This window comes from Ailuropoda melanoleuca, chromosome 6 (assembly GCF_002007445.2).
Source record: "Ailuropoda melanoleuca isolate Jingjing chromosome 6, ASM200744v2, whole genome shotgun sequence".
Classification (NCBI taxonomy): Eukaryota; Metazoa; Chordata; class Mammalia; order Carnivora; family Ursidae; genus Ailuropoda; species Ailuropoda melanoleuca.
In genome coordinates this window covers 118,537,386-118,561,069 of record NC_048223.1, presented here as the reverse complement: position 1 = coordinate 118,561,069, position 23,684 = coordinate 118,537,386, and the positions used below count along the sequence as shown (strand labels likewise).

Genomic DNA, 23,684 nt, shown 5'->3' with positions numbered 1-23,684 from the left:
TGTACTATGACTTTGGGGATTCCCCAAAGAGTTATCACATAAAATAGGGCCTATGTAAAAATTTTAATTTTATTTTTAAAGATGAAAGGCTGCTTTTCCATTTTTCTTCCAATTAATTGGAAATCAGGATACCTGACAAAAACTGGTGGAAAGGAAAACAAGGAATATAGCAAGGAAAGGGAAAGGAGCTTGACGCACTGAAAATCTTTCTTGATTTGAGAGTGGATATAGTAAAGTGCACGAACATCCACAGAGAAAGATTACACTCTCCTCACAATAGGACCTGCCATGGAATAATATACGGAATAACACAGAATGCTGTTTGTAGAATTAGTTTTATTAAACCACGTACCCTGAAACATTTATGATCTTCACTAAAATCCAGATACATTAGCCCTGTGTCCTAGGATAAATATCATCTAAATCTGTGTTTCTCAATTGGGAGCATTCAAAACCGACTGGGGCACTTTTAGCTGTCACGGTGCCTAGAGATGTTGCTGGCCTTTAAAAAGGACGGGAGATCTTTCTGGCTATTGGGGGTGTGGGGTATTGTCCAGCGGCTAGAGGCCAGGATGCTCCCAAACATCCTGCAATGTACGAGACAGCCCCGTCTGAACCCCGGTAGTTTACAACAGCATTCTACAACTGGCTTACACTTCTCAGATTCCCTTAAATATTTACACAGACATACGCATGCGCACACAGAGAAGTAGCGTACAATCATTAACAGCCAGTGTTCAAATCCTACGTCAGAGCAACTACATCATTTACATAAAGGAATATATTTGTTGAACACATTTGTTGAAGTTACAATAAACTATTTCATATTACGGTTTAAATTTTGAATCGGCATTTGACCAATCTGAACAATGAGTTATCAAAGTCCACAAACCTGTCAACACCTGTGGCATCCCCACCCAAGGAACTATGCCAGTGAACAGGAAGGAATTCCACTCTGCTTACTTTCCGATCGTCTAAAGATTTCTTGAAATGTGTCTGCAGCAATTTCAGAGAAACCACCCTAAAATCATCCACTTTAAAAAAAAAAAAATCAGGGAAGACAAATTAAATTGATTTAATGTCCGGGCTTGATGGGTAGTTAGTAATTCCCTCAAATATGCTAGTATTTTTTATATAACAAACTTTTTAAGGAAAAAAAAATGACGAAATCAGCCCAAAAAGGAAAAACCCAACCTTTAGGAAGCTCTTTTTTTCAATGTTTTAAAGGAATGTATAAATGACTGAAAAACATTGAACTACCATTCCTGGAAGGCAGCATGGCAGTGTGGGTACAGACTCTGGAATCGAACTGTCTGCCACAGGATCCCTGCTTGAGAACCCACAGACCATGCTACAGGAGAGGTTAACTTACGCCCATGGACTTCAGTGCCTCACCTAGTAGTGGGGACAACAGTGACAGCACCTGTACCCCCAAGGTTTATCGTGAGAGGTGAATAATAGGATCCATGCAAAATGCCTGGTACAAACCAAGTATTCAATAAATATGAACTATTATTACACAGATATAATAATAAAACTTCAAAAATTTAAGTAAAACAGGCACATTCATTGTTCCATTAAACAACTTCTTTCAATAATTCACTTTAAATCAGTTCAGTGCATAGGTACACCTATAGTTGCCAGAAGTGCCTAGGCAGAGGCTGCCAGAAAGGCTAAATTATTTTCAAGATCCCTTCTAATCCTTTAGTCTAGGATTTTATGAGTTACCCACATCGTAAGAGCAAATCAATATAAATTATTTCCCAGTGACCGTTTAAATCTCCTCTTACAGGGGCGCCTGGGTGGCACAGTGGTTAAGCATTGGCCTTCGGCTCAGGGCGTGATCCCGGTGTTATGGGATTGAGCCCCACATCAGGCTCCTCCGCTATGAGCCTGCTTCTTCCTCTCCCATTCGCCCTGCTTGTGTTCCCTCTCTCACTGGCTGTCTCTATCTCTGTCAAATAAATAAATAAAATCTTTTAAAAAAATAAATAAATAAATAAATAAATCTCCTCTTACAGTTCCTCAGCCAGTAGTAAACAGCCGGAAACTCTTAAAAATGAACATTTAAAGGGCTCCTGGGTGGCTCAGTTAAGCATCTGCCTCCGGCTCAGGTCATGATCCCGGAGTCATGGGATTGAGCCCCGCATCAGGCTCCCTGCTCAGTGGGGAGTCTTCTCCCACTCCCTCTACTCCTCCCTGTTTGTGCACTCTCTCTCTCTCAAATAAATAAATATAATCTTTTAAAAAAAATGAACATTTAAAAGTTCTTCTATTACTTCTCAATTCATTCCATGAAATAAAATGACTAATACTTACCACATTCAATAATACTTCTAAAGCGCAAGTCACACACAGGTCCAATGCCATGTACCATGAACACCAAATGATCAACCCGAGGCATTTCCCCTACAGAAGAAATAATATACGTGCCTATGTGCATACATACAAGCTGGAAAATTGTTTGGGTTTTCGGATTTAAATAGCAATATTCTAAATATCCCTCTTGTCACCACAAACTGGGCAAAGAAATTTAAGACCTTTCCAAGCTAATAAGCTTCATCACTCTCTATGAAATGAGAAGAACAAAGCTCAAGGTCCATCTTGGCTAATAACAGTGAACTAGACCAAGAGGTGGAGGAAGCATGCCACCTGTGATCTCAGAGGCTGTGAGCATATGATAACCAGCAGTTTTGTACCTACTGACGCTCCATAACCTTTATTACTTCTTCAGAATTCCCCCGAAGACTAAGACCCACATGGAAAAGTAATATGCCAACATCAGACTTTAAAATATTTCCCCCAATGGGGCACCTGGCAGGCTCAGTCGGAAGAGTATGCGACTCTTGATCTTGGGGTCATGAGTTCAAGCTCCACATTGGGTGTAGAATTACTCACATAAATAAAATAAATTAATGAATAAAATATTTCCCCCAAATCCTTCCCTTTCCCTATATAATATATATTCTACATACTACAACATCTTCAAGTTATATACAGGAAAACCAAGTTAAATCTATTATTTACTCTGGCATACAGAAACAACTACAAGTTATTTGCCTCTGGTTATTTTGTTCACATTCATAATATGAGAACACTTATTTATATGTGTAATTCCATAAGACAAAGAAAAAAAATGAAATACGTAATCATCAAAATAAAATCTGTATTTTAAACGGTATAACAGGAGAAATCAAAGCACTTACACTGAAGCAGGGGTTGGTCAAATAGGCCAAATCCTGCTCACTGCCTGGTTTTTATAGCTTTACTGGAACACAGCTGTGCTCATTTGTTTACATACCATCTACAGATGCTTTCACACTACAATGACAGAATTGAATAGATGCAGCAAAGTCCATATGGCCTGAAACATTTACTATTTGGCCCTTAACAGAAAAAGTTTGCCAACTTCCGTACTAGAAAAACACAAACTGGACGAGACATCATCACAAAAGCCCAAAAATATTGCCAAAAGCCTAGTTTCAACCAGCAAAGTACTTCTTCACAACAATACATCTTTCACAATCTACATCACATGGCTTGTATATTTTCAACAGAATTCTAAATTTTAAAATAAACAGATATAAAAGTAATAGAATAAAGATATGTGCCAACCTGGCTGATTTCTGCATGTTACAACAGGTAGTCCTAATAATGGCTTCTTTTTTTTCAGCATTCTAAAAAATGGTGCTAAAATAGAGGAGTCTAAAAATGACCTTGGCCCTAAACAAACTATACACACCGTCAGGAATCTCATCAAGGTTATCATCAATTCCACGCTTTACAACCCTGGGCCTTGTCTGTCCATCTTGTGTGGTTCCCCATTCATCTGGCACTGACGAAGGCTGGAACTGAACAATAACCTTCAAAAGAGGATAGAAGGATTATGACAGACCTCAGGACCAAGTTCATTTCCACTACAGGCTAAATAATTTATTTCAATACATAATAAACTACTTCATAGTACCAATAGTTTACAAATCGAGTACTAGTATTGTTCTCCCAAAACAATTTTTAACAGTCCTGCTAGTGTTCACATTAACCATTAAAACTAGGCAGATCTATACCATTATTTCCAATGCTTATACTGGAAAATACTACAACTAAGTCGGAAGCAGTACACCTTGATTTTAAAAAATGTAACATAAAAATCCAGGTTTACATATAAGAAATTAAGAAAAATTACCTAGAACGGAGGAATCTTCATCTACAAAAATATTTAAGGCAAAATTCTTTAAATAGCAAGATTCCCAATTAATTTACAAGTTCAATTTCAGTGCCAAAAATTGATTTACCTACCACTTTTTAGGAAAACAAATATTCTGTTAAATCAACTAAATTTAGTCCCATGTCACACAGAAATTTTTCTTAAAAAAAAAAAAAGGCATGCAAGATGGTATGCAAAATGTTTGTGTCTGCATCAAAAACAAATGAAAAACAAATCTTAAGAGTAGTTACCATCAGGAGGAGAAATGGGAAATGCAGAGGTAAGAGGCTTTTATTTTTGATTTGACACCTTTTTACACCGTTTAAATTTTGTCGGCATATAAATGTTTTTATTTTATCTCAAATAAGGACTACAGAGGTGGTGGGATTAAAATTATTTTTGTTTTCTTGTATACTTCTCTGAAATAAATCAATGGCCCATGTTCTGAAAAATTACTGTATGCAAAGCACTATGCTGGGTGTTTTTGGATAAACTACTTCATTTTATGTAAAATATGAGCCTGGGAGGTACTTATTGCAGGTGAGGAACCCGGACCCCAGAGGGAATGAAGTATGTATGGTAAATGAAAGAACCCCCTAATCAATATCTTAAAAAAAAAAAAAAAAAAAAAAAAAAAAAAAAAAGTTCATGGAGACAATACCAGTAAGAAAATGAAGGACATATTTTTAAAAGTGGACACAAACCACCATCAAGGGGCACGGTAGACAAACCATGGCCTGCATACCCAACCCGAGCTACCACCTTTATAAATAAAGTTTTACTGCAACAGACACACCCACTGGTTCATGTAATATCTGCAGCTGCTTTCAGGCTACACAGGCAGAGCTGACAGCCGCAACAGAGATCATACAGCCTACAAAGAATTAAATATTTACTCTCCCGCCCTTTACAGAAAAAGCCTGGCGACCTCTGATCAAGTGCAAACGTTTATCAAACAACTTTGATGGTGCATACTAATCTTCAGTTAACATGCTACCATAAGCAGAAACTTCATGAGAAAAATTTAAAATTTTATTTTTGTTTCTGTGATCAATGTGAACAAACTACAGTAAGCTTTTAAAAACAATGAACTTCTTATAAATATATCCCTGCAGAAGTTAATTAAAATGAACATTTATCAACCACATTCGGCAAAATAATTATTAAAACAAACCTAACATTTTAGTATCTTAAGCAATAACATTACCTTTGGATTGTGCATAACGATTGTCTCTCCACTCGGGAACTCTAATCTACGGTGCCACTGATTCGTGGTTACCGCTTTTTTATATTCAGCCTAAAATAGTGGGAAAATATGATCCGGTAAGATAAATTTATACCACATTGAGAAAAAGTGTGGAACAAAAGTATAACTACAATGATAATAAAATAATGTAATAGCAGCTCTCATGTACTCATTAATTACCACACTTGTCACTTTACATACCTTATTTAATTACTCTCAATCACTCATAAATAAGATTATCCCCATTATAGAGAGGAGAAGACAAAGGTTTACATAGCCTATTCGTTTCCTAGGCCTCTGGTAACAAAGTATCACAAACCGAATGGCTTCAAACGGAAATGTATTGTCTCACAGTTGTGGAGGCTAGAAGTCTGAAGTCAAGTGTCAACAGGCCATGTCCCTCGGAACCTACAGGGAATTCCTTCCTTGCCTCTTCTTAGCTTCTGGTGGTTTACCAGCAATCTTTAGTGTCCTCTGGCTTACAGATGCAACCCTCCCATTCTCTATTTTTACATGGTAAGACATCAAATCATATTGGATTAGGGACCCACCCTTCTCCAGAATGATCTCATCTTAACTAATTATATCTGCAAGCATCCTATTTCCAGGTAAGATCACATTCGGAGGCACTAGAGGTTAGGACTTCATATCTTTTGGAGGCTGGAAAGGAGGACACAATTCAACCCCTAGTAGACAGTTTAAGTTCACAGCTGCATGAGATTACACACTGTCGAGCAGCAATGGGAGAACCGCAGTTCACTCCCACCCTGAACTTTCTGACTCCAAAGACTGACTGTGGAGGGTTGCCTGGGTGGCTCCCTCAGTTAAGCATCTGCCTTCAGCTCAGGTCATGATCCCAGGGTCCTGGGATCAAGCCTCTCATTGGACTCCCTGCTCAGTGGGGAGCCTGCTTCTCCCTCTGCCTGCTGCTCCCCCTGATTGTGCCCTCTGTCAAATAAATAAATAAAATCTTAACAAAAAAAAAAAAAAAAAAGACATGACAGTTGAACTGTTTTCTTACTCTTCCTCCAGATATGGTATTCTGCTTTCCACAAGGCAAAAAAAAAAAAAAGTCCAACGGCCTCTTGGAGAGAGACACAAGATTAGGTAATGTGGAAACTCTGCCACGCCCACTGTCCAAAGTTTTTTAAAAAATTAATAACAATGATTATTTGACAATCGTGTCAAAAAAGACAAGTTTCTTTCTGTCTCCTGGACAGTCACTGATTAATGATTCCTCTCCAACAGCGTCTATCCCTTTGACTCTTCCTCACTTGGCTTTTTGTAATTTTTATATTTATTTATGATTTTTAAAAGCAAGATTACAAGTAAAAATGTTTAAAGAAAGAAAAGTTTCACCATCTTAAGAATCATTTGCATTTTTCATATTCCCTTTCAATCTGTAATTTTAGAATAAATGTTGTCTGGTAGAGCAAGTTTCCACATGCCATTCTTCTAAAGGGTCCTGGCTGTTCTTGACACTTTGACCCTCCATATAAAATTCAGGAGCAGTTTGCAAATTTTACCTTAAAAACCCTGATGTAATTTTCATTGGGATTACATAAAATTAATAAAATAATTTGGGAAGAACTGACATCTTAACTGTGTATCTGTGAACATACTTAGCTCCATTTCTTGAGATCATCAGTTTTCCTCCACAAGTTCATATAGGTATTTGTCAGACTTTTTCCTACTTAGCCTATAGTTTTGGTAGTGTTATAAATAGCATCTTCTCTTTTTTATTATGGGTGCTAGTTATTTCTTTCTTTTATAAAAACGTCTCCATGCCCAACGTGGGGCTCGAACTCAAGACCCTGAGATCAAGAGTCACACACACCCTACCAACTGGGCCAGCCAGGCGCCCTCCTCTAGTTAGTTATTGCTATCATATGGGAATGCCATTAATTTGTATATGTTGATTTTATATCCAGACCTGCAGTGCTAATGGTATTTTTAAATTTTTCAAGATTGTATTTATTTATTTGAGAGAGAGAAAGCGAGAGAGGGAACACAAGCAGGGGGAATGGGAGAGGGAGAACCAGGCTTCCCGCCAAGCAGGGAGCCCAATGCGGGGCTCAATCCCAGGAACCTGGGATCATGACCCGAGCTGAAGGTAGATGCTTAACAACTGAGCCACCCAGGCACCCCAATGGTACTTCTAAAAGTTCTCCTGACTTTCTATGCACATAATCATGTCATCATCAAAGAGAAGGTGTTGTCTGTTTCCGACTCTTCTGTTGTTTTGTCTCAGTACAGAAGTACAAGTACAGAATCACCTACCCAATATGGAGAAATATGTCTGCTTCTCTTCTTCTCATTGGCTTTCTCACTTCCTAACCTCCTCTGCATCTTCCCTGATCTGGTCTAAGCATCATGAAAGACGCTGAAGAAGAGCTAAGATCTCCCTAGATTAAGAAGAGTTGCATGCTGTTGAGATGGTCAGTACCTGGACAGCTATCCCACCCTCAAAGCTTGTGTCATCCACTTACAATCAAATACAGTTGAGATAAAGTGAGTATTTTTAGATACTGCTTAGACTTTATACTTAGACTATGTGCCTTACCTTCAAAATAATAAGACTAAACTCAGGATGTTATACCTTCATTAGGGTCCTAGCAAAGATACCAAAAATTATAGTACACATATGCTTAATAATTTTGGTCTAAAATTAAGCTACGGATATCAGCATTCCTTTACACCCCTTTTTCCCTCATTCAAATAACTAAAATTACGTTGAAGGAGACTGTGCCTCCTGGTATGTGATACTTCCATGAACAAAATTAATTTTATGCCTTCTTTTCAGTCTTTGCTCTTCTTAACTGGGTTCTGACTCTTCTAAAAATCAGTGTTTTTCAAACTGTGGGTGATGACTAGTAATAAATTATAAAATCAATGTTTCAAATGAAATAGAAAATATCAGAGTGGCACCTGGTAAGTGTTAAGTACTGTTCCACGGGCCTTTGTTTTTAGTGGTGTGTGAGAGCAGGCTCACGCCAGCTCCTGAGTACGCATGACAACTCTTCCCAAACGTGTCAGTTAACGTCCTGTAGGTAGCTCAAAAAGGAAATCAGCAAATGCTATAAATCAGGGGCTTTTATTCCTCAGAGAGTCAGTTACCACACACCACTATTTCTGATAAATGTGTGTGTATGTGTGTGTGTGTGTGTATAAAATGTGTATACTAAATTCCAATGTCAAATGCATCTCATACTATGGTTGAAATTTTAAAAATTTGAAGCCTGTGCTCTCAAAAAGCGTCTTTTCCAATTTACTTTCCCCAACAAACCCCTGTCTTACTTTAGGCCAAGGCTTACCTTTTGGGGTCGATTTGGTTATAAAATTGTATTTCATAGTCACTACTGTAGAGATTAGTTATTTCTAGAACAGGTACAATTGATAATACCTAAGAAATGCATTTATAGGAGCACCTGGGTGGCTCATTAAGTAAAGCATCAGCCTTCAGCTCAGGTCATGATCTTGGGGTCCTGGGATCTGCCCCACGTCAGGCTCCCAGATCAGCAGGGAGTCTGCTTCTCCCTCTGCCCCGCTCCCTTGCTCGTGTTCTCTCTCTCTCAAATAAAGCGTTTAAAAAAAATGCGTTTATATGGGGCGCCTCAGTGGCTCAGTTGGTTGAGTGCCTGCCTTTGGCTCAGGTAGTGATCCCAGGATCCTCGGATCCAGCCCATGTTGGGCTCCCTACTCAGCGGAGAGCCTGCTTCTCCCTCTCCCTCTGTCCCTCCCCCTGCTTGTCAGATAAACAAATAAAAAAAATTTTTAAAAATGCATTTATAAATATTTTTAAAAAGCAAAATATGCCACAAAAAGTCTATAACTATTATAAATGTTAGAAAAAGTATGTATATGGATAATTAAGAAAATATTTTTAAATGTAGGGGTTCAATTTGAAAGGATGACATGATTGTGATTTAATTTTTCTCCTATCTCTATTAAATATTATATTCTTCAAACACAAAATTTAATAATTAATAGTTAGCTATTAAACTCGACTGTCAGCTCCTAAACAAAACATAAGGTCTAGTCCCTACCTAAAGCTATTCAAAATATGAATTAGGGAAGGTTAACATTTTAGAGGCCCCTTTTACCAGTAACATAATCATGTTTTAATGCTTTCTGTTAGCACTGGTTATCCAAGTTTTAATAACTACAACATTAAACAATAGTAACTACAGTGCTCTGTATCTCGTTTCCATGTATGCAAATCAATTCATTTAACTTATTTCAAACATTTAATTAAACCACGAAGTAGACTAATCATAAGAAATTAACACAATTATATAAAACACTACCCAGCATTTTTATTTTTCAGAATGGCTACTAAGTCTTGAGACATGTATTCCTATTCTGTTTTCTATTTATTTTCAAAAATCAGAGGTTAATCTCAAGCCTTTTACTGAACAGTAATTTGAAAAGCATCCATATCCTTGGCACGTGCTGTTAACAACAGATCCCAGCAGACTAAGTTGATTTGAAAGTTTGCTATAAGAACCTTTCTAGGTTTGTGATATGTCCCTAAAAAACAGTCTACCTTCAGACACAGAGGCCATGATTAGCATCCATGAACAACGGCACCACTTAAAAAGCAATCCTCTTTGTGAACAGGATCAAAACAGGCTCTTATAAATAAACACGCACTTATAAATAAAGTTGCCTCTCAGGGCACCTGGGTGGCTCAGTTGGTTAAGCGACTGATTCATGATTTTGGTTCAGGTCATGATCTCTGGGATTTGGGATCAAGCCCCAAGTCAGGCTCTGTGCTCAGCGGGGAGTCTGCTTGAGATTCTTTCCCTCTGCCCCTCGCCCACGCTCACACATTCATGCACGCACTCTCTCCCTCCCTCTCTAAAGTAAATAATTCTTAAAAAAAAATAAAGTTGGCTCCATTGTGAGTGGTGTTATAGGAGGCTCCGATATATACAGGGCCCATGTTTTTTTAAAGAAACCAGTAAAGGAATAAAGTCCACGTACCTCTAGTTTTTCACTGAACTCCTCTGTATAGGGAATAAACCTGCTGTCTGTGTCCCCTTTGTAAAACCAAGTACAGCGTCTCACTTCAGCAGGCTCCTCCTCCCAGTACACAGCCTTCCTCACTCGGTCATAGAGATACACGTCATAGCGCCCTCCATCCGTGCCTAGAACCACGCTCTCAGGATCTGGCTGGACTGGAGCACAAAATCCACATTTTACCCGACAGTAACAAGGCATGTTTAAAAGTAATAAATAACGAATATGGTGACTGAGTGATCCTAAAAGACAAAGAACTAAGTTCATTTTTGTTTAAAAATAGAATTTTAAAATTAATTTGTGCTGCTCAAAATCAGGACTCTTCTTAAGTGAAGGAAAAATAGCCAGAGCAAAGTTTTAAAACATGATCATTTAAGGGGCTCCTGGGTGGCTCAGTCGGTTAAACGTCTGCCTTCAACTCAGGTCAGGACCCCAGGGCCCCAGGATTGAGTCATGCACTGGGCTCCTTGGCTTCGCCGTCTCCCTCTGCCCCTCCCCCCTGCTCGTGTGCATGTACTAGCACTCTCTCTCTTCTCTAATAAATAAAATCTTAAAAAAAGAATGACCTTTTTTTTTTTTAAAGATTTTATTTATTCGACAGAGATAGAGACAGCCAGCGAGAGAGGGAACACAAGCAGGGGGGAGTGGGAGAGGAAGAAGCAGGCTCATAGCAGAGGAGCCTGNGCCTGATGTGGGGCTCGATCCCATAACGCCGGGATCACGCCCTGAGCCGAAGGCAGACGCTTAACCGCTGTGCCACCCAGGCGCCCCAAGAATGACCATTTTTTTAAAAATCATAAAATAATTCAAATAACTCCTGGGTTTTCTTTTTTTAATAAAAACAGCAATATTCCATAAAGTATATTTCTAGGGGGTATTAACAAGTGATTTTTAAGTCCCATGATGAAATATCATCAGGATAGGGACACCTGGGTGGTGTAGTCAGTTAAGCATCTGCCTTCAGCTCAGGTCATGATCCCAGAATCCTGGGATCTAGTCCCGAATCAGGCTCCCTGCTCAACAGGGAACCTCCTTCTCCCTCTTCCCTTCTCCCCCGCTTGTGCTCTTTTGCTTGCTCTTTCTTTCTCTCTCAGTAAATAAAGTCTTAAAAAAAAAATCATAAACACAAACACATATTTCTATACTCCAATTCTCAGAGCCTTAAGACACTACAGTGCACTATCTCAAAAAGTGAATGGGATTAAATCACTTCCAAAACTCACCTGACCACAGAACACTTTTCAGAGCATCTTCGGGAACAAGAGTTCCAAAGAAGATATTTTATAAATGCCCATTAGCTACAAATGAATAAGGGAAATAGAAAAATTGACACCCACATTATATGAACTACTCTATTTCTCTAACTTAAAACACCTTTAAACAAAGAAGAAAATTATTAAAACGTTTCTTTAAAAACCTTGCTCAAATAACTCAGGACTCAAGTTAATATCACTGTCTTAAGGTACAGAGTCTGGTGGGGTCTACAAGGACTAAGTAAGCTGACATTCACAAAAAGTAATAAGCCATGGATAAATACTCTTTATTTCTTCTCTTCCTAAAATCAGATACAAATGATGCATGATCAGTACTTACCTGAATTATAGATTTCTTCAAGATTCAAAGAGTCAAACATACTGAAAGGCATCCATAGTTGTTTGTATTCAACCTCCTTGCAGTAAAACCAGTGGGGCTGAACAGGTTCGTATTGGTTTTGAAGCAGAAAAGGAGGTGGCGCTTGCACAGAGGGACCTGCAGGTCTAGCAAGAGCCTGCTGTTGCATTGGAGGGGTCGACCCTGACGGCACTGAAGGAGGCATCTGGAGGACACAAAAAAGTTAGAGGACTATAATGCTTGTCCGAAAAAACAATTCCATGTATGCCTCAGACCCAAAGTGACATGAGTAATGATAGTCCTACATGTATTTCTAGACAACTGGTAGTTTAATAACTAGGCCTTAAAGCAAAGAAAATTTTTTTAAAAATCTCACAAAATCCAACATTAGTCTTAAAAGTAAACTGGGCTTTTGTAAACTCATGGCAAAATAAACTAGCACCTCCACAAAAATCAATCTAGCAGTATGTCTTCTATGATTTAGTTAATCTTTATAACTTGCACATTCCTTGACCTGGCCATTCCATTTCTAAGAACTCATCCTAAAGATGTAATTAAGAAACAAGTAAAAATTTACCTACGAAGATGTATACAAAAGGTCATTTATAATAGGCAGTCACTGGACACAATCTAAATGTCTAACAGAGACCTGATTAAATAAATTATGTTACTTAAATGCTGGAATTCTCTAGAGCCATTAAAAATGTTTTAGAAAAAATCCTAACATCTAAAAAATGTTCACAGAAATATGTTTGTCTAGAAAAAAATATAACAAAGACATATAACAAAATGAAAACAGGGGTTACCAAGGGGCAATTTTTAATCGTTTGACTATTCTGCATTTTTCATATTTTCTGTAATGGAAATACTTTTAAAATCAGAATACAATTATTTTAAAATTTTTTAATCGAAAATCATTTTGGAATGTATCAACGTTAAAGTTACCACAGCGTTAACTGTACTGTGGTTATGTGAAAGAACTTTCTTATTCTTAGGAAATACGCACAAGGGAACGCCTGGGTGGTTCAGTTGGTTAAGCGTCTGCCTTCGGCTCAGGTCATGATCCCAGTGTCCTGGGATCAAGCCCCACATCAGTCTCCCTGCTCCTTTTTTTAAGCGGGCTCCACGCCCAGCACAGAACCCAGTGGCAGGCTCGAACTCATGACACTGAGATCAAGACCTTAGCTGAGATCAAGAGTTGGACGCTTAACTAACTAAGGCACCCAGGCACCCCTGCAATTTTAAGTCTGAAATTACCACTTTTAAAATTCTTAATTAGAAAACTTTCCAAAAATTTAATTGGCAAACTAGTATGTTAACTGTACTGCACACTGTGATTCTGGTTGCTGTCAAGTATGCTGAAATCTAACATTATCGAGAGTTTGTATGTTGACAGGATTTAAATTAAACAATAAAACAGAGTCCATTCTCTATCCCCAAGAAAGAAGTGAGGTTATACTCTGACTATAATACCACTATCCCTGCCACACTGGCTGGGGTTCTTAATTCTTCCTTTTAATAATTTCCCTTTTTTTGATTCAGCTAATTTCCCCATGGAAGTCAGCTGAACAACTGGCTGGAAAAAGAGCATAAGGGAATTTCATAAAATTTACTCAAGGCAGGGGCGCCTGGGTGGCACAGCGGTTAAGCGTCTGCCTTCGGCTCAGGGCGTGATCTCGGTGTGGTGGGATCGAGCCCCATATCAGGCTCCTCTGCTATGAGCCTGCTTCTTCCTCTCCCGCTCCCCCTGCTTGTGTTCCCTCTCTTGCTGGCTGTCTCTATCTCTGTCAAATAAATAAATAAATAAAATCTTTAAAAAAAAAAAAAAATTTACTCAAGGCAAATGTTGTTCCATCACCCTCCTGAAATAGGGTTTGACTGTCTAGACCCAAACTTCATAATGTCAATAAATGATTGGAGTAATCAATTTTAGTCCCTGTAATTGAATGTTTTGATTGAACAGGATAATTAAAAAACGAGAAGCTGGCAGTCTGTTAATAATTGCCTCAACTCTCACATATCCCCAGATGACATTTATTATTGATATCTTACACTAAAATATGGAAATACTGACATGTAGTTAACTCATTAAACTCAAGCACTACTTCCATAAACTGATAATATAAACTAATAGATGAACCATTTGGTGAGCTACCTTTGAAAGAATGTTTACTTCAAAGCATGTAGCTTACAAAGAATGGCCTTTGAAAATAATTTATCATCACAATGATTATTAAAAGTGCAATGTTTTTAAAAACATAGGCTAGGGGCGCCTGGGTGGCACAGCAGTTAAGCGTCTGCCTTCACGCTCAGGGCGTGATCCCGGCATTCTGGGATCGAGCCCCACATCAGGCTCCTCTGCTGTGAGTCTGCTTCTTCCTCTCCCACTACCCCTGCTTGTGTTCCCTCTCTCACTGGCTGTCTCTATCGAATAAATAAATAAAATCTTTAAAAAAATAAATAAATTGGGGCGCCTGGGTAGCGCAGTCGTTAAGCGTCTGCCTTCAGCTCAAGGCGTGATCCCGGTGTTCCGGGATCGAGCCCCACATCGGGCTCCTCCGCTGGGCCTGCTTCTTCCTCTCCCACTCCCCCTGCTGTGTTCCCTCTCTCGCTGGCTGTCTCTGTCACATAAATAAAAATAAAATCTTAAAAAAAAATAAATAAATAAATAAATAAATAAATAAAATAAAAACATAGGCTAAGATGAGAGAGAGGGAAAAAATCAGAATGAATAGGTGGATATAAAAACATGTCTCATACCGGTGGCAAAGATCCTCCAGGCATCTGGTACATCTGAACAGGGGGTCCGGGGGGTGGAGGATGGGCGGGATGGCCTGGTGTTTGGCACTGCTGCAGCTGTGGTGGTGCGATATAAGGATTGGCCCTGCTGCTCACAGGGGTATGACGATATGGATTGTGTCCTTGTTGCGGTGTTCCCGGTGGTGGGCTCCCGAAATTGGAAGGAGGGAGACTACTCGGCTGAGAAGGCAGGTAAGTATTCATTCCCATCTGTGAAGAAGGTGGAGCACCATACTGAGCCTTCGAAATGGGCGGTGGACATGCATTCAACACATCTTGGGATCCGGTTGTAAAAGGGAAAGCAGCCGGGGACTTGGAGAACGCTGAGTGTCCAGCTGACGTTGCCACAGTTGTTAACGGTGACTGTCCAATATTTCCAAAAGGATCACTACTGCTTGATACCTGAGAGAAGTAACTAAATGTCTGAGGGGTAGATGTGTGAGCAGAAGTCTGACCGAGGAAGCTGTCCTCCTCACCAACATCTGTGGAATCCTCTGAAAAGGAAAAGGAGAGCAAACAGTTTAAAGGATGGTCTGCTGCTTTGCAGACAGGATCCCATGCGGCAGCTCTATCGATTGTACCTCTTGTTTTGTTGTTCTGTTTCTGCATTACAGAAAAAACGATGAAAACCTTTTTCTTTTTTCTTTGAAATGAAAAACCAGAAAATATGAATAAGAAACAACAAAAGGAGGGTAAAATTGGAATTCATTCATAAGCCCACCTCCCAGAGACAATCACTGTTAACATTTTGGTACACAACCTTTTAATTTTTTTAATATAAATAGCTAAGTATTTATTTTGTAAATATATATAGATTACACCTGGGGCCCCTGAGTGGCTCAGTCGTTAAGCCTCTGCCTTCCGCCCAGGGTGTGATCCCAGGATCCTGGGATCGAGCCCCACATCGGGCTCCCTGCTCCACGGAGCCTGCTTCTTCCTCTCCCACTCCCCCTGCTTGTGTTCCCTCTCTCGCTGGCTGTGTCTCTCTCTGTCAAATAAACAAATAAAATCTTTAAAAAAAAAAAAGTATATATATATATAATTACACCTATTTGTATAAGGATGTTTTCAAAAATAGAAACAAAATTTGTACCTACTATTTTTATATCTCATTTTGAATTTTTTCCTGGTAAAAAATAATTCAAATATTATTCCACTACCGAATTACACATAATTTTATTTCTACGGTAATAAGAAACTTAAGTACAGATATGACTCTGTTGACAAGAAGGGGTGTGTCAGGGCTCTCACCTACAAAGCACTCATTGTACAAATGAACATGTGGTACTTGTATTCCCAAGGCAAAGTAGGTCAACCATTAATTGCCATCCCTAAAATCACACAGAATCACATCCAGATAACTAGTCATTAGAGAATGTCAAACCAAGAGAAAAATCATTTTCTAACCAAAGGAAGTTCTCTTCACTTCCCCTTGCCAAAACTGATCTTCACTGCAGGTATTACCAACCTCAGGTATTATCTTCTCTTCTGAGACCAAACTGTAAAATAAAAGCATGTTCCCTGGGACGCCTGGGTGGCTCAGTTGGTTAAGCGTCTGCCTTCAGCTCAGGTCATGATCCCAGGGTCCTGGAATCAAGCCCTGCATTGGGCTCCCTGCTCAGCAGGGAGTCTGCTTCTCCCTCTGCCTCTCCCTGCTGCTCCCCCTGCTCGTGTGTGTTCTCTCTGACAAATAAATAAATAAAATCTTAATAAAACAAAAAAAAAAAAGAACGAAAGAAAGAAAAAAGCATGTTCCCTCTACACGGCTTCAGAAGTTCAGCCTACTCTTCCTTACTAAGATTTTATAAACCCTTAGCTTGTAGAAACTTTCCTCTCCCTAATCTTTTCCTTCTCCAGTCTCGTTCCCTCTTATCTCCTTCTGCTGGAGGCTTGGAGCCCAACAGAGAACCCACACCCAGCAGACAGCACGCTGTGATCCTTGCCCCTGAGTGGCCTTCAAGCTCCAGGATCCTCTCGACCTCTGCTGAAGGAGGCCCCTGGGCTCACAGAGAGTCTGGCTTGAGCTTCTAGATTGCTCCCATTATATTTCTCACACATCAGTTTAACTAAGATACTCCACTATTCAAAATATTCCTCTCAGTTGTTTCTTTGTAACTAAAAATAAAATATCACCTCCTGCACAAAGCCCCTTGTTGCTGGTTCTATTCTCCTTTTCGGATATACTTCCCATTCCCACTCTCTCTTTTCGGCTGCCTGGACCTCACCTGTCTGTATTTCTCAGTTCATCTCTCAACAACTAAAAACATAGAATGCAGAAAATCTCTGTGGTATCCTTCGTCCTTTAAGACAACTTGGAATCAACCTGATCCAAGAAACTTTTTTCTGATTAGCATCAATTGTAAATGAAATGCTCATGTCAACGTGAAGCCAGCTCACCTCAGGGGCACTTTCTAATTACACTTGGACACATTTGGTAAAGACACCCACAACTTTAATGAGCACTCATACACTTGTGACACTCCCAACTCTGTCTCAAACCAAGACTGTTCTCATGTGTTCCAGAACCTATTACCCAACTGCTTCCTCAACACTTTTGGCAACCTCAGCCACATACACCTCAAATTCAGTAAGCCTGAAAATGCATTTATCATCTTAACCGTCTCCCTTCACGTGCTCCTTTTACTACACTACACTAGCTCGGCAGATGTTTGTCAATATCCATCCAGACCCTCAAATCAAAGCATCATCTCTTAGACTCCCCCCCCCGCCCCCGTCATTTCTCAATCCCTTCATTTAATCATTCAGATACTCATTCAAGAAACATGTACACAGTATCCATTATATGCCAGTTAGGGAGCTAGGTCTTTGGGCTAAAACTGAATGAAGAGAAGTGTGCTGACAGAGCTGACCTCCAGTGAGTCCCTAAGTTACAACAATTTATAAACAAAAAAAATCTCTCACCTCTCATCCCTGCTTTTCATACCCAACGTGGCTGGGTAGGGCTAGAGTGCCATCCACTCGTACCTGACTCCCAGCGGCCTCCAGATTGACTGCTCTTGCTACGGTCAGCTTTCCTCTGATCCAATTTCAGAAAACTCCAGTCTTTCTGAAACATGCCTCTAATCTCACTGCCTTGTTAATTTAAAATGCTTCAAAGGCTCTCTCATACGGTATAGGATGAACTACAAACTCCTCAGTACGGTATATGAGATGTGAGGCCCTTCTAGTAGTACCACGGACTACCTGAGCCACTCCTCTGGCACATACTCTAACAATAGCCACAAACGTCAAGAAGCCCACAGTCCGAACAAAGAGGCAGATATGTTAACTTCACAAACATTTATATAACACTAGGTGCCAGAAACCACACTCAGTGCCTTACAAAAATCAATTCACTTCTCCTTACAGCCTTATGAGGCTGTACAAATATGGGAAGTGAAGCACAAAGAGGTAAAGTAACATGACTGAGGTCATACAGCAAGTTACTGGCAGAGCCGTGGCTGGAACAGTCTGTGCCCCTAAATACCATGCTCTGGGTTATGCCACACAATCATTAAAAAGCAATACCCCTAGATAGTAATAAAGAAATGAAAGAGCTAGGGAGCATAGGAGTGGGGGGCAAGGAGAACGAGAAAAAGCTTCTTAGACAAAGTGAAGCACTGTCTTGAAAGAGGAGCACTGCATTCTGTACCTCCACTTTCCAAATACTACATGTCTACCCCAGGAAAGGAATTGTCTCTCCTAGGAGATATCCTAGTTGAGAAGCACTAAATTCTTTGCATTCCCTAGCACACTAATAGGTGTTCAACAAAAATCTGGGTAATGTCAGCGCCAGTGTGGAGCGTCCAGCCCTCGGAGCAGAGGGCTCCTTGGACGAAGAGCAAGTCTCCTGATCTGGCCCCTGCTTCCGATATCTCAAAGCCCCCGAGCCACTCAAACCTGGCCACTGATGGCCCTGGCAAGCTACCCAGAGAGTCGGATCGACACAGAAGGAAAACCTCCCATCCGACCCTCGTCGCCTCACGCCCCCCTCCCGCCTCCCCACACACACTCGTCCCACCGGACCCCCCCCCCCACTACCTCCGGGCAAGAGCAAGGAGGCCGAGGCAACGGCGGCTTGGGTGACTGGGATGAAGGGCACGTTGAAGCTGAATTCCGTGGCCGAGGAGGAAAAGAGTAAGTTGGTGCCGGATGAGGAGGTGTTGGCGGCACCACCGCCACCGTTAGGTTTCCTCTCGGCCATGGCTGAGGCCCACCGTCCGTTACACGTCTCCTGGCAGCCGGTGCAGCACCACCGGCCGGAAACCAGTCACACTCGGGGCCAACACACTTCCGCACTTGCGCACAAGGCCCGGAACGCCGGGAGGCTGGTCAGCCGCTTTCCCTTTCCCCGGGAAAGCGCCGCCAGAAAGCAACATGGCGGCGCTGGCTTCAAGCCCGAGTCCTAGCACGTGACACTCCCGGGTGGTGCCGGGGCCGAGGCTGCCGCTGGAGCGTGGGAGTGGCCGCGCGGCAGGTTCTGAATCTGGGCACTAGCTGACGCTGAGGCGTCACGGATTGCGGGGGGCGCTGTGGGCTTCTTAAAAGTAGGAACAGGAGAGTGTAACTGGCAAAGATTTTGAAGAAACAGCGGAAGTCTGTAGAAGCCGACAGCAGAGTGCTACCCACACTGAGAGAGAAGAGGTGTGTGAGCCATTTGTAGCCGAAGCTGAGCCCAGTTCACCCACGCTCGCACTCACATCCCCCGCCCACATGTCTTTCTGGACTGAACTGAACTCTTTTGTTGGCCCAGAAATAGAAATGGCAAAACTTTTGAAGTTTTTAAGCCATGTTTAGAAGAGGATCCAGGGAATTAAAATTTAGAGGTGCTACTTTTAAAATAGCTTTCTGTATCTGTCTGCAGTAATCTGATTAGTTGAATCCCAAAATGCACTGTGGATGATTTGGATGTAATTGTCATCTTTCACGTAGTTAGAGATTATGAAATAAAAAGTAACAGGTAAGTAGCTTTTTGGAGTGTGGGAGAGGAAGAGACCCTGAAAGAAGCTTTGAAATAATGAAACTCTTCCCCCGTAGCTGTTCACACGCCTGTATAGAACCTGTTTAATTAATTTAGTAACTATTTAGTGTGCTTACTGTCAGAGATAAACAAAGACAGACACTGGCTAAAGCAGTAAGGATAGATTTTACTCAGTAACAACTATTACAGCAGTAAAGAAGGTACATCATGAACTGAACCGAACTTCCCCAAAACAAAAGGCTGGAGACTTTTGAAAGACTAGAGTGCTACGGGAAAAGCATTGAGAGGTGCCAAGAGGTGTTGTTCAATGTGACTATGCCACCTGGGCTTGTTAATTGGCATTTATGTGGAGAGAAACAAACTTCTCATATCTTTCTGACAGGCCGTTGTACAAGTTAGAGCAATACACCACCAGACTGGGAGAAGATGGGCCTTGAGACGATAGCTCTTTGTGGCAGATTTGCATCTCAAAATTATAAAGGATTTATAATTGCAAGTTTTCTAAAATAACTGCACTGAAAGGGAGCTCAGGGGCCTATATGCCTAGCACCAAGTTTTGGCTGGAACAAACAGTGAATTCTTCTGGCAGTGTTTAGCTTTCTCAGGGCAGGCATTTTAAGGAGGACTGGGGTCATTCTAGGGACATGACCTTAAACTGCTAGAATTTGGTCAAGGAGAGAATCTTTGTCATTCCTATGGGGTGGGAAAGACAATATACTAAACACCGAGGGTGCAGTGGTGTATAAGATAGACACAAGACCCTTCCTTCTTAGAGCTTATAGTTTGGTCAGGAAGACAACTAAACACATACTGACACTAAACTACAGTGTGATGAAAGTTGTAATGTAGAAATTCCCACAATGTGTCATGTGGGATATTGACACCATCGGGGGAGGGAGGTCTAACCCTTCTGTGGGGAAAGATAGCAAATATTTAGACCAATCAGACTATCAACAAAGGACCTACATAGTGTTGAGTGACATGAAAAGCTTCCTTGAAGAAAAATTAAAGTCGAGACCTGAAAGACAATGAGGAGAAATTAACCGGGAAAATTTGGTGGGAAGGTTTTGGAGGAAACGGTAAGAGATCATTTCAGTGAAGTCGCAGTAGGTAGGGATACCCTGAGATGCCACGTTTGGGTGTGAAGAGACACATGGATTAGAGTCTGGCTGGAGCCCACTGAGTACCTGGGAGAAAGTTGGAAGATAAGAATGAAAATCTCAGCAAGGTCAGATGATGCCGGGTCTTACAAGTTAAGAGCAAAAGGGAGTCAACAAGGGTTGAAAGGAGGGTGAAGAAATAACATTTGCTCTGTAGAAAGTCCACTCTGACTTCAGTGTAATAAAATAGATAAGGAAAGAGCAAGTTGGAAGTAGGAAGAGCAGTTGGCAGGCTGCTACAGCAGACCAGGCAAGCAGGGATGGTGGCTCAAATTAGAACAATTGCAGTAGGAATGAACAGAAATAGAAGTTACTTCTGGGGAAAGATGCCAGATTGAAGAGAAGTGTCTTCATTTTCTTCCTGCTGAAGCCCTGTTGAAAACACAAATAGGTAAGGGCACCTGGGTGGCTCAGTCAGTTAAGCGTCTGCCTTCGGCTCAGGTCCTGATCTTGGGGTCCTGGAATCGAACCCCGCTTTGGGCTCCCTGCTCAGTGGGGAGTCTGCTTCTCCCTCTCCCTCTGCCCCTCCTCGCCTGCTTGTGCTAGCTCTCTTGTGGGCTCTCTCTCTCTCTCAAATAAATAAATAAAATCTTTCCCCAAAAAAACCACTAATAGGTGTGTTTGTTTTTTAAACCAGTAAGGATGAGGAGGATGGGAGAGGATTTGACAGCAACAAGATTTTGCACACACAAAATGGACTTGTAGGAGGTGCTTTAGCAAACCAGTAATGGGAAAAGTGCAGGCGCAACTTTATTTGCATCATAGGATCCTTTTAAGGTTTAGGGCCTGATAACCTTGGGCACCTCAGGTTTTTAAGGTTTAGGGCCTGATAACCTTGGGCACCTCAGGAAGTAGCAGAGAAGCTAGAGAGAGGTCCTGTAAGTAGGAAGATTGGTTAAAACTGTTGAAGAAGTTAGGTCCCTTCCCCCTACTCTGAGTAACTGGACCACTAACCATCCGCCTTCTAGAAAAAAGACTGTAAAGTTTTCCCTTCTGGAGTGGGTAACAGAAGGAACATTAAGCAAATATGTGCTTACTAAATAATCAAATAATCTCTCCCACAAACCCAGCCCAGTTTCTCCACTCAGCTCCAAGAACACGGGCTGCCAGTTCTTCAACTTTTAGGCAGAAGATTAGAAGAATCTTCTTCGGGGCATGTACAGAGGCTGAAGTCAGGGTTCTCCGGGAAGACAGTCCGGCCAGATTACCTCGTACTTGAGCTCGCAATCAACTAACGCTGTTTAAATGCTCTGAGCTCCCAATCACCTTGTTAGTCCCCACGATGTGGGAAACAAAGGCAGAAGGAAATGTAGGTAAAATTAAATCTCCTTATAACCTGCAGCCCACCAACAAATACTCGAGACAGGCAGATTGTAACATTCGTCCAGGATCCTGAGTCTTCTTTAACATATGAAAGTCCTTTTGCAACTTCCCTTTACCATTACTTCTCCCACCCCAAGGTACATAATCAGCTGCCCCTCACAAGCCCAGGAAAGCAGGCAGCAGCTCTTTCTGCCCACAAGTCCTGTCCCTGTGCTTTAATAAAACCACCATTTTGCTCCGGAGATGTCTCAAGCATTCTTTATTGGCCGTTGGCTCTGGATCCCGCCAATGACAACATTCAAAAAAACTACATCACCCACACTTCATTTTTTCATTTTTATTTTTACTAAGTGTGTCCCAAGCCCAATGTGGGGCTCAAACTCACAACCTCAAGATCAAGAGTTGCATGATCTACTGACTGAGCCCGTCAGGCGCCCCAGGTCCCCACACTTTAAACATGACCACCGCATAGTTGAGAAGATCCTTTAATGTGAAAGAGATCAAAACAAGAAACACACAAAAGGAAGAAGAAATGGCAATTTAGAAGGAACAACTCACACAGGAAGAAAAAGATTTACAAAATCTATCGATAATATCCTCAGGGGGGTAAGAAGGTCTGTAACCAAGAAACAAGACCAGGGTGTTATTTTAAAAAGAAATGTTCAGGCAACAAACAAGAAAATCAGTAGAAGGGAGATAAATAATGAGGAAATTTCCCAAAAAGTGGAGTAAAAAGACAAACAGATGGGAGCTAAGGGAGAAACATAAGAAAATTTGAGTGCCAGGCAAGGAAAGCCAATATTAAGGGTTCTGCTAAGAATAGAGACAGAAAAAATGTAGGGGAGGCAATCACCAAAGAAAAAAATGTTTCTTCCCAGAAGTGAAGGATACAAGTTTCCAGATTGAAAGGGTTGAGTACCCAGCACAATAGTTGAAAATAGAACACTGGAGACAAACAGAAGATCCTTAAATGTTCCAGAAGGATAAAAACAGGTCAAATGCCAAGGAATTCAGCTTTCGAAACAATTACCCCCTAAGAACATCTTCTAAGAAAGCAAATGGAGGAAGTTCTCCATCAAAATAAAGGAGTAGGGGCGCCTGGGTGGCACAGTGGTTAAGCATCTGCCTTCGGCTCAGGGCGTGATCCTGGAGTTCTGGGATCAAGCCCCACATCAGGCTCTTCCGCTGGGAGCCTTCTTCTTTCTCTCCCACTCCTCCTGCTTGTGTTCCCTCTCTCGCTGGCTGTCTCTATCTCTGTCAAATGAATAAATAAAATCTTTAAAAAAATAAAAAATAAAAAATAAAGGAGTAAACTAAGAAAGTCTTCCTACGTGG

General features: G+C 41.0%; 1 protein-coding gene across 4 annotated transcripts in view; it reads right to left on the bottom strand.

Moving 5' to 3' along the window:
* The window catches only part of SEC23IP (SEC23 interacting protein), a 43,036-nt gene extending 23,860 nt beyond the window's left edge, over window positions 1-19,176 (bottom strand). For 3 of the 4 annotated variants that reach the window (XM_034663364.1, XM_034663365.1, XM_034663366.1), the window contains exons 1-8: window positions 18,927-19,176; window positions 14,847-15,379; window positions 12,069-12,291; window positions 10,440-10,633; window positions 5,415-5,504; window positions 3,743-3,863; window positions 2,320-2,409; window positions 893-1,034 (exon numbers count right to left, since the gene is read on the bottom strand). In XM_034663364.1, the coding sequence (XP_034519255.1) occupies window positions 893-1,034; window positions 2,320-2,409; window positions 3,743-3,863; window positions 5,415-5,504; window positions 10,440-10,633; window positions 12,069-12,291; window positions 14,847-15,379; window positions 18,927-19,089 (1,556 nt within the window). In that variant the 5' untranslated portion in view covers window positions 19,090-19,176. The remainder of the gene's footprint in view (window positions 1-892; window positions 1,035-2,319; window positions 2,410-3,742; window positions 3,864-5,414; window positions 5,505-10,439; window positions 10,634-12,068; window positions 12,292-14,846; window positions 15,380-18,926) is intronic. The other variant, XM_011219982.3, reaches the window with a different exon arrangement.
* Window positions 19,177-23,684: the final 4,508 nt, after the last annotated feature.